Source organism: Gambusia affinis, linkage group LG13 (genome assembly GCF_019740435.1).
Source record: "Gambusia affinis linkage group LG13, SWU_Gaff_1.0, whole genome shotgun sequence".
NCBI lineage: Eukaryota > Metazoa > Chordata > Actinopteri > Cyprinodontiformes > Poeciliidae > Gambusia > Gambusia affinis.
Genome location: NC_057880.1, coordinates 13,220,707 through 13,233,380, shown reverse-complemented (window position 1 = coordinate 13,233,380; position 12,674 = coordinate 13,220,707). Strand labels below are relative to the sequence as shown.

The 12,674-nt window shown below is 40.3% G+C and overlaps 2 protein-coding genes across 4 annotated transcripts; both read right to left on the bottom strand.

Moving 5' to 3' along the window:
* Nucleotides 1–32: 32 nt before the first annotated feature.
* Nucleotides 33–4,250, bottom strand: LOC122843014 (DNA damage-inducible transcript 4 protein-like). Of its 3 annotated transcripts, XM_044137413.1 has the most exons (3): nt 2,134–3,759; nt 1,054–1,169; nt 33–868 (listed from the first exon to the last, which is right to left on the bottom strand). In XM_044137413.1, exons 1-3 carry the CDS (start codon nt 2,136–2,138, stop codon nt 363–365), a joined length of 627 nt encoding a protein of 208 aa, XP_043993348.1. In that variant the 5' UTR covers nt 2,139–3,759; the 3' UTR covers nt 33–362. The 3 variants fall into 3 exon arrangements, 2 of the variants coding, with proteins under 2 accessions (XP_043993348.1, XP_043993347.1); XM_044137412.1 differs by having other exon boundaries at nt 1,054–3,758; XR_006372659.1 differs by lacking the exons at nt 33–868; nt 1,054–1,169 and adding an exon at nt 1,222–1,930 and having other exon boundaries at nt 2,134–4,250.
* LOC122842748 lies at nt 4,095–9,116 on the bottom strand. Its single transcript, XM_044136888.1, has 3 exons — nt 8,903–9,116; nt 4,649–8,699; nt 4,095–4,146 (listed from the first exon to the last, which is right to left on the bottom strand). Exons 2-3 carry the CDS (start codon nt 8,407–8,409, stop codon nt 4,095–4,097), a joined length of 3,813 nt encoding a protein of 1,270 aa, XP_043992823.1. The 5' UTR covers nt 8,410–8,699; nt 8,903–9,116.
* Nucleotides 9,117–12,674: the final 3,558 nt, after the last annotated feature.

Below are 12,674 nucleotides of genomic sequence, written 5' to 3'. Positions count from 1 at the left end.
ATGGTGTGAACAAAGAAATGAAATAAGCCTCAGAGTAATAGAAAATAATTTATTCTCATAATCTTTTTAAGGTACAAAACAGTTTCAGGCAGGTAATATGTAATGCTAGAAGACACATTCCCTTTAAAAAGTGGAAATCCACATTCATATAAAAGAAAAAGGACTCGTGTTCAGACACCTGCAATCAGGTGAGTAGCTGCCATGAGATAGTTCGGTCCTTTGATTTACCACATATTACAATTGTTTTAGGACCTTGATGTCAGTGCAATTAAAGTTGTTGGGGTTTTTTTTTTAAGTGAATCTGCAGTAAAGGTTGATTAAAAGCATTTCAGTTCGTCTAGAAAGGCACTTGAATGCTTTGGTTAGCAGCATTCTTCAATCAGCAGTTCTGAGCTGTACAGTTTCCTCTTGATGGCCCTGAAACTCCTGCTCAGCCTCAGAGTTTTGTGGCGCCTCGGAGACATTGCCGACGGAGGCTTTCCACCTTTGAAGAGCTTCTGCACCCTGGGCCACAGTCCTCCGGACTCCGGCCTCAGAACCAGGGTCACATGGAAGGTCGGGACCAGGCTGGCATCTACTGCTATTTGATCCACAGTGCACAACAACCCCTGAGCCCCCCTTTCCACACACAGGTCGATCATGGCCCCCCTCAGTCCGCAGGGCTCGTTGACAGCCAGATGGAGCAGCTCTCGGCTGATGTTGCACATTAGACGGTCAGGTAGGATGAGTTTGGAGCAGCACAGGATGGGTGACGCATTGTTAAGGCTTTGTGTGATTGTGCCCACCACCTCTGCAGCCAAGGTCTCTTCAAGGGGGTAACAGAAGAAGCTACTGTCGGACTCCGACAGGGATAGGTCTGCCACAGATCCTGGAACAAAGATAAAAATAGATTAGATCAACTTTATTTTTATTGACCCCAAGGAGCAATTTGCTTTGCATTTAGATGCAGAATAGTTTGAGTCTGAGCTCAAAAATTTTAAAGATGCAAAAGGGTTTCATTTTGTTGCTTTTGTGATTTCCCAGAAAATAATAAAGAAAACTAAACACACTCACCGGTTTCACTCCTGCAGTACCTCTGATTGAGCCCCTTCAGCTCAGCCAGCTTCTGCAGCAGGTTGCTCCAGGACAGCCTCTGGGAGCTCCTGCCCTCCGCTGGGGATGGAGGAAAACTACCATCGAGAGATTGGTTGCAAGAAAAAGACATTTATAAAACAAATGCCTTAATCCGAAAAGAACAAGACAAAAAGTGCGGCGCTTTGATTGCACACAAGAGCACAAACAAAAAAGAAAGAAGAGCGATGGTGGCTGTCACAGTTTGGTCCTTCTCCTGCTCCTGAGTCGGATCAGCTGGAAAACACACTCTAACAATGGGACAAAGCTTTAAATACCTACGCACACTAGCCCCGTCCATCTGATTTCTTAGCCAATGAGGTTTTAGCTCACGTCCTCAGCGCAGTATCCTGCCTGGTTACCGTTGTTATCCCTTTGATGGGGTGAGATACCCTCCCCCACGGCTGAGAGGCAAGCGACGAGCCCCACAAATCTCACTCTCATAAATTTAACTCTTAATCATTTTGTAGTTGGACATTAATCCGTCCTAGAAAGCGAATTTACATACGCTGCCTGGTGTAAATCTTGCAACATTGAAATCCTGTCAGCACAGAGAAGAACTAGAAAAACGCAGCTGATGAATCAATTGTTGTGAATTGTGCGAGGCACGTATTGCACGTAGAGCCTGTCTTTTTGTTACTGGACAAAAGGAGGGGCGCTCCGCCTTTCTGCTGGCAAATGTTAACCAGCTCCGTTGCACGTTTACAAACGGCTTTGAAGTAAAGAAGGAGCCTTATGGTGTGTAGCGGCCACTTGGAATAAACAGCCAGACGCAGGGAGTTCCAAACGGGTGCAGTTTAATCTTTAGACACCGTGAAAACTGTAGCATGAAATAAAAGAATACAGAATTGTTGTACATGCTTAACTTTTGTATAAAATTAGCATATTAATGTTCACACATACGAATACGTTGTCCTTAGCTCGTCAACACACAGTTTCGTTTTTAAACAAATAAACTAATGACGTTCTACTGTTTTTAAATAAACATTTATTATTATAAATCACAATTGCACATATTCATACCTCATTCTGCTTTCCAAGGGCGCTATTTTAACGATTTTCTTTAGCTTTCTTCAGGATCTAACGCTGACTCATCACGCTTAGCAAGAACAGGAAGTGCAGAACCACAAAACACACGAAGAAGAAGTCTAGCGTTATTCAAAATAAAAGCACAAATTAACCACAAGGTGTCACTGTTTGACTAATGAACAAGAAGGAGAATTTTAACATTTAGTAGCCATTTACACTCCCACCAAATCCTGTCACAATGAAAGAACAAAGTAACATATAAAGGGTAAATCAATTGAACAGGATTTCCTGACTCTACTAAATGAATATGTTTGCATAAACTATCAGGAAGTAAATGAACTGTACAAAAGTTGTTCTTCTGTTCTCATTAATTTTCCAAAAGAAGAACCAATTTCTGGATTGGCCTCTCAATAACTGAGGGTTTAGAAGAGGAATTTGACTTTCGCTCTCCAACTTGAACTTTGACTCGACGGACCAAGCCATCACTGCCTTGAACAGTTTCAACCACTCGACCTAGTTGCCACTGATTCCTTGGAAGGTTATCATCTTTGATAATGACAATGTCCTCTTTTTTCAGGTTGCGCTGAGCTGAGTGCCATTTCTGTCTCATGGAAATGTTCAATAAATATTCTCTTTTCCAGCGACTCCAGAATTGTTCAATGAGATACTGGACTCTCCTCCACCTCTTTGTGGCATATAGGTCCTCTTTGACAAACACTCCAGGGGGAGGAAGAGCAATCTTAGATTTCATCATAATGAGATGGTTCGGTGTTATGGGCTCCAATGCTTGAGGATCATTGATTCCATCCACTGTTAATGGGCGGCTGTTGACAATAGCCATGGCCTCATATAGCAATGTCCTGAGGGAGGCGTCATCAAGTCGGCCTGAGCACTGTGCAAAGGTAGCATTCAACACGTTTCTGATGGTTCTGATCTGTCTTTCCCAGATACCACCTGCATGACTGGCAGAGGGGGAATTGAAAACAAATTCACACTGTTTATCAGTCAAGAAAACTTCTAGTAACTTGGTGTCACATTGTTTCAGTGCTTGTGTGAACTCATTCTTGGCACCAACAAAATTAGAGCCTTGATCACAGTGCAGTTGTCGTACAGCTCCTCTAATGCTTATAAAGCATCTCAGTGCATTTATGAATGAGTCAGTCGACAGATCTTCAAGCATTTCGATATGGACAGCTCTAGAGTAGAGACATGTGAAAATTAGGCCATATCTTTTGCACTCTTTGCGGGCTTTCTTCACAATGAAAGGGCCAAAACAATCCATGCCACTATATGTGAAAGGTGCAGAGGATTCGACGCGTTCTTTAGGAAGGTCAGCCATTCTCTGCTTTTCTGTTGGCCTCCTAAGTTTTCTGCAAAACACACAATCGCGTATCAGCTTGGCCACCAACTTACTCCCACCAATGACCCAGAATCCATTGGTTCTAAGCTCCATTTGTGTCTGGCCTCGACCCTGATGGCATGTCTTAGCATGGTAGTGGGACACAATCAGCTTAGTAATATGACTGTTGCTGGGTAGTATCACTGGGTGCTTGACTTTAAGACAGAGAGATGACTGCTTTAATCTCCCACCCACACGGAGAAGCCCTTCAGACCAGATAGGATCAAAACTGAAAAGATCGCTGGTGTTTGGAATGTTCTTTTCACCTTCAAGCATCTTTATCTCATTTGGGAAGGCTTGTTGTTGTACAATCTTAATCACTGTTTCAGCAGCCTTTTCACGCTCTTCAACAGTCACATGTTCACTATGTCGTTGCTTTGAACCCAGTCTCTTGATTCTTGCAACCACCTTTAGAAGTGTTGTCCAAGAGGAAAACCGATTCAGGCGTTTGAGGATGTCATTACTGTCTTTGACTTCAGTTACAAGCACCTGAATTGTCTTTACTTCAGGATCACCGACAAGTAATTCTGTTGAATTGCTGGGTGTTAGGTGTAACTCATGCTCCCAAAGAAACCTCGGTCCTTGCAGCCAGTTTGTCGAATGAATATCTGAAGCACAAAGACCTCTGGATGCATAATCCGCAGGGTTTTCTGAGGTTTCAACATAATGCCACTGATTAGGATCACTGTTATTTCTAATCAGTTGAACGCGGTTGGCAACAAATATGTGGAACCTCGAGCATCATTATTGATGTACCCTAGTACAACTCGTGAGTCAGTCCAGAAAAATTCTTGATCAATCTTCAGGTCAAGTTCACATTTTAGCATAACACTGACCTTTGTAGAAACCACTGCTGCTGCTAGTTCTAATCTTGGGATACTTGTGACCTTTGAGGGAGCAACCCTTGCCTTTGCTATCACAAGACTGCAATGGACTTCATCTTTGTCATTTATGTACCTCAGGTAAGAACATGCACCATATCCTACACAACTGGCATCAGAAAAATGGTGCAGCTCTACTCTGACAATGTTGTGGAAGTCAGGGGGGTGATAACATCTTGGAATCGAGATCTCTTTCAATTTCAGTAGATCGTTTATCCATTTCTCCCACCGTGGCTTTATATCTTCTGGGAGAGGATCGTCCCATCCTATGCCTCTGTGACAAAGCTCTTGAAGGATAAGTTTTCCACTAAGGCTGAATGGAGCAATGAATCCAAGAGGGTCATAAAGTGAAGCAACGATGGACAAGCAGCTACGGCGGGTTGAAGGTTGATCTTTTAAGCTGATGTTAAAAACGAAGGTGTCGTTCTTTATCAACCACTGAATGCCGAGTGCACGCTCTGATGAGGCTGGATCCAAACCACGGGGCTCGATGGCTGCTGCTACTTCCGAAGGATCCAAGCAGGCGAGAGCAGCTTCCTTTGAGTTGAATTTATGAAGCCGTAAGCCTCCTTTTTTACACAACTCTTGTGACTCAATGATCAGTTTCTTGGCTTCCTCAACTGATGGCACACTAACTAAGCCATCATCCACATAAAAGTTTTTCTCAATAAATGTGGCTGCTTGAGGATAGTTAGTCTTGTGTTGCTGTGCCAGATGTTTTAACCCAAAATTAGCACATCCTGGAGATGATGCAGCTCCAAAGAGATGAACTGCCATTCTGTACTCCTGTGGTTCTTTCTCCAAATCTCCACCTTTCCACCAGAGGAATTTAAGATAATTTCTGGATTCAGGAGTGACAGAAAATTGGTAAAACATTCTTTCTATGTCACAAATTATTGCTATGGTCTCTTTCCTGAAGCGACATAGCACTCCTAACAAAGGATTGATTAAATCAGGCCCAGTGAGCAATGTGTCGTTAAGAGAAACACCATGGAATTTGGCTGAACAGTCAAAAACAACTCTCAGCTTATCTGGTTTTCTGGGATGGTAGATGCCATGATGTGGAAGGTACCACTCTGTTTCTCCCTCAGATATTGTAGGGGCAGGCTCTGCATCACCCTTATTTATGGTTTCTTCCATGAATGTTTTGTATTGTTCATAGTAGTGTTTGTTGGCCTTTAATTTTTTCTTAAGACACTGCAGGCGAACTTGGGCTAGTCTTTTGTTGTTCGGTAGATTAGGCGGATTGCTGCCTTTGAATGGGAGAGGCATTTCATAATGCCCGTCATCCTTCTGTGTGATGTTGTTACTGAGAAACTGTATAAAATTAACATCATCTTGGGACACATATTTATCTTCGTAGCTTCTCTCCATGAAATCCGATTCTAAGGTCTTTAAAATGTCAGTCGGCGATGGGATTGGTAGCTCCTTTACTGAGAGTCGATGCACAAAGCTTTGACTTCCTTGTCTGTCTAGGTGGGGATTTGATGAGCCTATTATACTCCATCCTAGTTCTGATCTTTGTGCAAAGGGTTGGTTTTGGTCACCTGTTATAACTTCAAGTGGAGCTAAAGCAGCTGGACAGTCGTATCCAATGAGAAGCCCTACATCACAGTCTTGAACGGGTGGTAACTTATCTGCCAAGTTTCTGAGATGAGGCCACATTAATGCAGTTTCTTTCGTTGGGATGTACGACTTGTCCACTGGGATAAAATCTCTGCTGTAAGCTTGATGTAGTTGGATGCGACTCTCAGAGTTAAGTCCTCGAACTTGTAGACCATGAACACTCTTGCTGGAAATGATTGTGTCGACAGCAGTCATAGTACTGAGCTTCAGCTTTGTTGGATGAGAATCCACATTCAGTCTGTCAATGACATCTTCTAACACAAATGTTGAGTCACTTTGTGTGTCCAGCATTGCATATGTTAGTATTTCTCTATGTGGCTCTTGTAGTGAAGACACAAGTACTGGTACAATACTGGTGGTGGCAGAAGTATGCTGTGTTGATGTATGGGACACAACTCTGTGTGTTTCTTGGCTTGAAGGTGGTTCTGTGGAAGTGGAGCTATTTGTTGTTGTCTCCACAGGTTTTTCCTTCCTCTCTTCATGTAAGCAGGTTGGATGACGACGTCTGCATATATTGCATGTGTGTCGTCTCTTACAATCCTTGGTCACATGACCTCTTCTCAGGCAACCAAAGCAGAGCCGATTTTCATGTATGAATGTCCTTTTATCTTCAACACTCTTTGAAGCAAAAGCGGGACACCTGGTGATGCCATGGTCCTCACTTTTACAAACATAGCACAGTGATTTTGGTTTACAGCTATTTGTATCTTGTGCCCCATGACTGAAACCTTTTTGTTGTGCATTTGTGTTGAAAGTTTTGGCTCTCTTTGGGGTTCTGTCATCTGCAAACTTGAAATTGCCCAACAGGGGTGAGGCGATGGGATTACACGCTATTTTTGCCTCTTTGCTCAAAAACTCTGTGAAGCATTTAAAATCTGGATAATCACCTGATTCATCAAGTTCATCCACTACTATTCGACTCCACTTGCGAACAATCCATTCAGGTAATTTTTTGAGCAACTTATGGTTTTCTTCACAGTCATTGAGGATAGCTAATCCCTTGACATGTGGAATTGCTTCTTTACAGCCTTGGAGGAAGTCAGAAAACTCACGTAGTGCAAGTGAGTCATTTGCATTGATCTTTGGCCATCTTGCAAGCTTGTCACGAAAAGCTTTCTGTATAATGAAAGCGTTGCCATATCTGTCCTGTAAGACTTTCCAAGCACCAATGTATGCACTTTCTGAGTCACGGTAGAAGAAACCTTCAACAGCTTTGCGTGCTTCTCCAGCAAGATAGTTTCTGAGATAAAACATCTTCTCACTAGCTGGGAGGGGCTTTCTGTCAATAAGAGTCATAAATGACATTTTCCAATCAGTAAACCTTAAAGGATCTCCACTGAATACTGTGGGTTCAGGGACTGGTAAGCGACTCATGCTTAATGAGCTGGCAATTGCTTCAGCTAGATTGGATGTCTCTGGATTTGTTGTCACCTCTGGAGCTGATTGGTAAGGCTGGAAAAATGCAGCATCTGGATTTAAGCAGGGTTTATCTCTAGAGAAGACAGGGTTAGTTCTGTAATTAAGATCTTCAACTTCTTCAACATTGCTTACACAGCGTTCAAATTCATCGTATGCTCTCACACGAGCTGCTGCTACAGCTAGTTCCTTTTCTTCTTTTAACCGCTGCAGTTTTGCTCTTTCTTGATCCAGTTGTTGTTGCATTTCCACTTCTTTTTGCTTCATTTCTGACAGCATCTTTGACTCTTTAAGTTTCCATTCGTTTTCTAATTTTTGGAGCTGTGCTTGTTGTGCTTGAATTTCTTTTGTGGCCTTTGATTGTTCCACTTTAGCAGCAAGCTCTGCTTGTGCATCTGCTTTGTTGTCATTAGTACTAGATGAGTTGGAATGGCTGCTTGAACTCTCTGATGATTTAGATGAGCTTACAGTTTCAGTTTGAGTGTGACCAAAGATAGATCCATATTCATCTTTGTTTAATGTTTCTCTTACTCTTTCTTTCTCAAGATGACTATTATAATCTTTATCAATAGTCTCTGTACGATTGTTTATGAGGTCACAAATTTCTTTTGTGAGCGTAACACAGGCTTCCATCTTTTTGACAATCTCTGCTGTGGTGTTACTGTTATGTAGAATGGGTTCGTACTGTAGTCTTACAGCATCATATTTTGCTTGAATGGTTTCCTGTAAATCATTGAGTTCTTCTAATGTACAGAGGGCCTTTAGTTTTTTCCTACTTTCTCTTGCCACCCACTTCCAAGAATCATAGACCTTGTGGAATGTTTTCTCACGTTTTTTGTTCTCTTGGATGTGCATCTCTTGGCCTTTTTCTGTTAGTTTTCTTTCTCTGGAGCTAGACCTGAGTGGCATGTCTACAGCATTATCTGTTTTCTCTGTTGGAAGTGACATTTTTTGCTTTCTTCAACTGCTTTGGGTTCACTGAAGACACACTACGCCAATTCAGTTATGTTGTGAGCTTGTTCATGTGATGGTCCACTTTAACTTTATGGTTTATCTTGCCTGTGTGAGATCATTGGTCCGACTGGAGACAGCTGGCTTCCAGAAAGGATGGTGTCAGCTTCACTGCCGAAAGATCTGGTCTCTTGCGGTGAGTTTTCACTGTAGCGGCCACTTGGAATAAACAGCCAGACGCAGGGAGTTCCAAACGGGTGCAGTTTAATCTTTAGACACCGTGAAAACTGTAGCATGAAATAAAAGAATACAGAATTGTTGTACATGCTTAACTTTTGTATAAAATTAGCATATTAATGTTCACACATACGAATACGTTGTCCTTAGCTCGTCAACACACAGTTTCGTTTTTAAACAAATAAACTAATGACGTTCTACTGTTTTTAAATAAACATTTATTATTATAAATCACAATTGCACATATTCATACCTCATTCTGCTTTCCAAGGGCGCTATTTTAACGATTTTCTTTAGCTTTCTTCAGGATCTAACGCTGACTCATCACGCTTAGCAAGAACAGGAAGTGCAGAACCACAAAACACACGAAGAAGAAGTCTAGCGTTATTCAAAATAAAAGCACAAATTAACCACAAGGTGTCACTGTTTGACTAATGAACAAGAAGGAGAATTTTAACATTTAGTAGCCATTTACATGGTGAATCTACAATAAAGTCTAAAGCGACTGCAGGGATAGATTATTCCAGAATATTCCAGAAAGTGCAAATCTTTCTAGAAAACAAGTAGGTGCTGCAGTCTTCATGGCTATCTCATTCGGATGCACTATTTTATGTTGGTTAAAACAAAACAAATGAAAATATGGGAAAACATTTAATCTAAGAGAGCCTTTCTAATCCAAACAACCAAACTTTATGAGTAACTCCTCTGGTTGCTGTCATTTAGCACGTACTTCCATTCAACCCCAACCCCAACCCCCAAGAAAATAAGACTCAGTCACTTCTGTTTGGATAGTTCTCTCCTCCACCTGTTTACTTTACAAGGGTTTCCCTTCTGCTTTCATGGGAATTGTGTATATATTTGCGCACTTAATGCATTGCAGAAGAATATGCTCAGTGCTGTAAAAATGTTTCTGCTCACTGATTTATTCCTGTCTTGTTCTTACGTTGTTTCAGAATGGCAAACAGCTGTCTGTCTCAAAGAAAGATAAACTTAGAAAATACAACATTCTTTTTTATGGTAGTTTACAAACACACGGTCCTCCTTTTTTCTAACCAGCCAGAAATTTAGGTTGGCCCCCAGCTCCTGAGATGCTCACCATTGTTTCAATGTTTAATCCATAATAGCTCTCAATGTGGTTCACTGGAGTCCTAAAGTCTTAAAACAGGATCCAAAGTGTGGCCCGGGGGCCATTTGTGGCCCCTGGACTGATTTGTTTGATCTCTGACTACAATTCCAAAATGATGCAAATCTGGTCTTCCAGTACACGGGGTTGATGCAGTTAAGATGTTTTGGTAACACTTTATTTGACGGCGTGTGGATAAGACTGACATGACACTGTCATAAACATGACATGACGCCTGTAATCAATATGAAGGAGTCTTTATAAATGTGATTCGGTAAATAATGACGCTTTTAATGCAAAGTTGCTCTAAATGTTTCATTGAACGTCCATTAAAAATGCCAACTTAAAGTATCATTATTTACAAAATAATACAAAGTTGGCACTTTTAATGAAACATTAAAGGAACTTTGCATGTGTCATTATTTACCAAATCACACTCATGACAACAGTCAATCATAAAAACTCCATCAGGCGTTATGTTGATGTTTATGACAGTGTCATGTCAGTCTTATGACCACCCTGTCAAATAAAGTGTTACAGATTTTTTATTTTATTTTATTTTAATTATGGCAAAATATTATATACAAATGTAAATGTTGTTTAAAAATTTAAAGAGGGGGGTATTATGTAAAATGTATTTTTTTGGAGCTTCATGTCACATTATAATGTTTTTCCCTTATCAAAAACATACAGGGACTGTTGTCTTGGTTCTTAGATGCATATTTGAGGAAGCTCCTGTGGTAACCATTCAGGATGCCTGAACTCCTTTAGATTAGCAGCAGCCGTAATTAGCAAACACCCAGTGGAGCTGTGCATCTGCTGAGTTCATCAGACAGACTAATTTTCATTCTAATGCCCCTAAAATCGGTTGTAAACAGCATAATGAAAAGCAGTATTGTTGTATTGAAGGAGAGTCAGAAAAGAGCAGGAGCCTCTTAAAGAGACAGAGGAGCAAAATTTGAAAGTCAAATTTCTTTCAAATTATGTTTAATGTATGCAGGATTTTTATGCCAACTTGGTAACATAGTTAACTCATTGTTAATTGATTGCATTATAAGCACAAAGAAAGTCTGACCAAAATACTTGTCTATTTGCTGAGAACAGGAGCTTTGGACTCGCTTTGCTGAAGCGAGTCCAAAGAATTTGCAAACTATAGACCTTTCCTCTAATAAGGCAAACAAGCAAATCTCTGTAGACATGTACACACATGTTTCCTGATAAAAACAAATCAGGCTATTAAAAATTGCATTCATCCTTTATTGTAAAACTTGGGGGGGATCACATTAGCTTTATGTGATTAACATATTTTTTAAATACATATATTTTCAGCCCATGAATACCTTTTCCTTGAAAATTTTGAACCGCATGAAAAGAAGTATGGACACCCCTGCCCTATGGGGCTTTCTACAAAACTATTCAAATCTGGACTGAAAGGTCTTTTCACCTGTCAGCTCTTTATGCAAGGAAAGAGACAGTGAGGGGGGTTGAAGTCAATCCGCTGGCTTTACTTGTCTAAATTGTTCAGCAAGGTATTCACAGCCCCTGTATTAGCTTTTGAAAGGGAAAACTGGCTTCCTGATTTAAGTATATCAGGTAGATTTTCCAGTTTGTCTGTGCTTCCAGCTGGCAAGTGAATCTTTAGTGAAAACATGCAAAGATCATTGAAACACACAATGTTTGCCTACAATTCCACTCTGGAGATATTAGTATCATATCTGTCCCAAGACAGAATGGATCCATGGACTTCAGCTAAGTATTGTTTTATCTCTAGCTGCTATGAAAACAAACAGATAAAAACTGAAAGGTATCAAACCCCACCAATGTGCTTAATCTTAGAGAGTTGACACTTATTTTCTCTAATCAGTTCTCAAACTTCCCCACTTTTCATCTCCTTCCACGATGTTGGTGTGATTTTTTTGACAAATAACATTAGTGGAGGTGACCACTGGGTTGATTTGTGATTTATATTTAGGGTCCCTTCTTGATTGAAGACAGTTATGGTGAGCTTCAAGATGTTTCTTCTGTATATAATGGAAAATTGTCTTTTTAAGTTTGTAAGCCAGTGACAGAAGCAGTAATGTGCTTTTCCTAGCATGAGAAAAATGCAGATAGAATTTATTCCACATGCACATCTTAAAAAAAGATTACTAAAAACCTACATGGAGCAAACACCACACAAATCAAACATTTAAAAGAAAGATAACACCAGAACCCATATGAGTAGAAATTACTTGTTTCTTATATTTATGTTGAATTTTAGAGATTTATATTAGATTTATCATTCTATAATCTCTCATTCTCAGAAGCAACACTCTTGTGAATTAATATAAATTAAACACAGTGGAAGAAAAACACTTGTGTCTTAAAACCAGCTTTCTTTATTATCTTAGATGGGATGGTTGAAGTGGCAAATTTACCACAAGGTGGCGATGAAGTGCTGATGACGTTTAAAGCACCCTGTGACTGCATGTGTTTTGTTTTGAGTAGCTGAGATCAAGATCAGGATATAACCCAGGTTTATCATCAAACTTGTATGTTTAATTCAGGTCAGACCTTGTTATCATTTTTACACTTTTAATCTTTGATTACCTTCATTCTGTTATGAGAAAAAAAAATGTAAACGTGAAAAGGGAGAGACTGTTTTAAAATTCATATTAGCCTTGGAGAGCTGTTGGTCTGGGCAGCCTGAGCCGATGTAATTTATGTGCGCTAGATCTCCGGCTAAATGGTTATGTATAAAGACGATTTCTACTAAGCAGTTATTTACTCAAACCTGAATGTAACAAAAAAAATAATTTTCCCACTATGTGTCTGCTTCTTGTTCAATCTTTGTAAAAAAAACAAAACGCCAACATTAATTCAGATTTCAGTGGTTTTCATGTGTTTTTTGATGGTTGTGAGT

Bases quoted from the DNA above. Each gene is read 5' to 3' on its own strand.
- LOC122842748 (XM_044136888.1), bottom strand. From the start codon at position 8,409: ATGTCACTTCCAACAGAGAAAACAGATAATGCTGTAGACATGCCACTC. The intron at 4,147-4,648 runs GTGGGAGAAATG...TTTGTGCTTCAG, and splicing joins CCAGAAGATATAAAGCCACG to ATATTCATTCGACAAACTGG.
- LOC122843014 (XM_044137412.1), bottom strand. From the start codon at position 1,204: ATGTCTTTTTCTTGCAACCAATCTCTCGATGGTAGTTTTCCTCCATCC. The intron at 869-1,053 runs GTGAGTGTGTTT...TCTTTGTTCCAG, and splicing joins GTACTGCAGGAGTGAAACCG to GATCTGTGGCAGACCTATCC.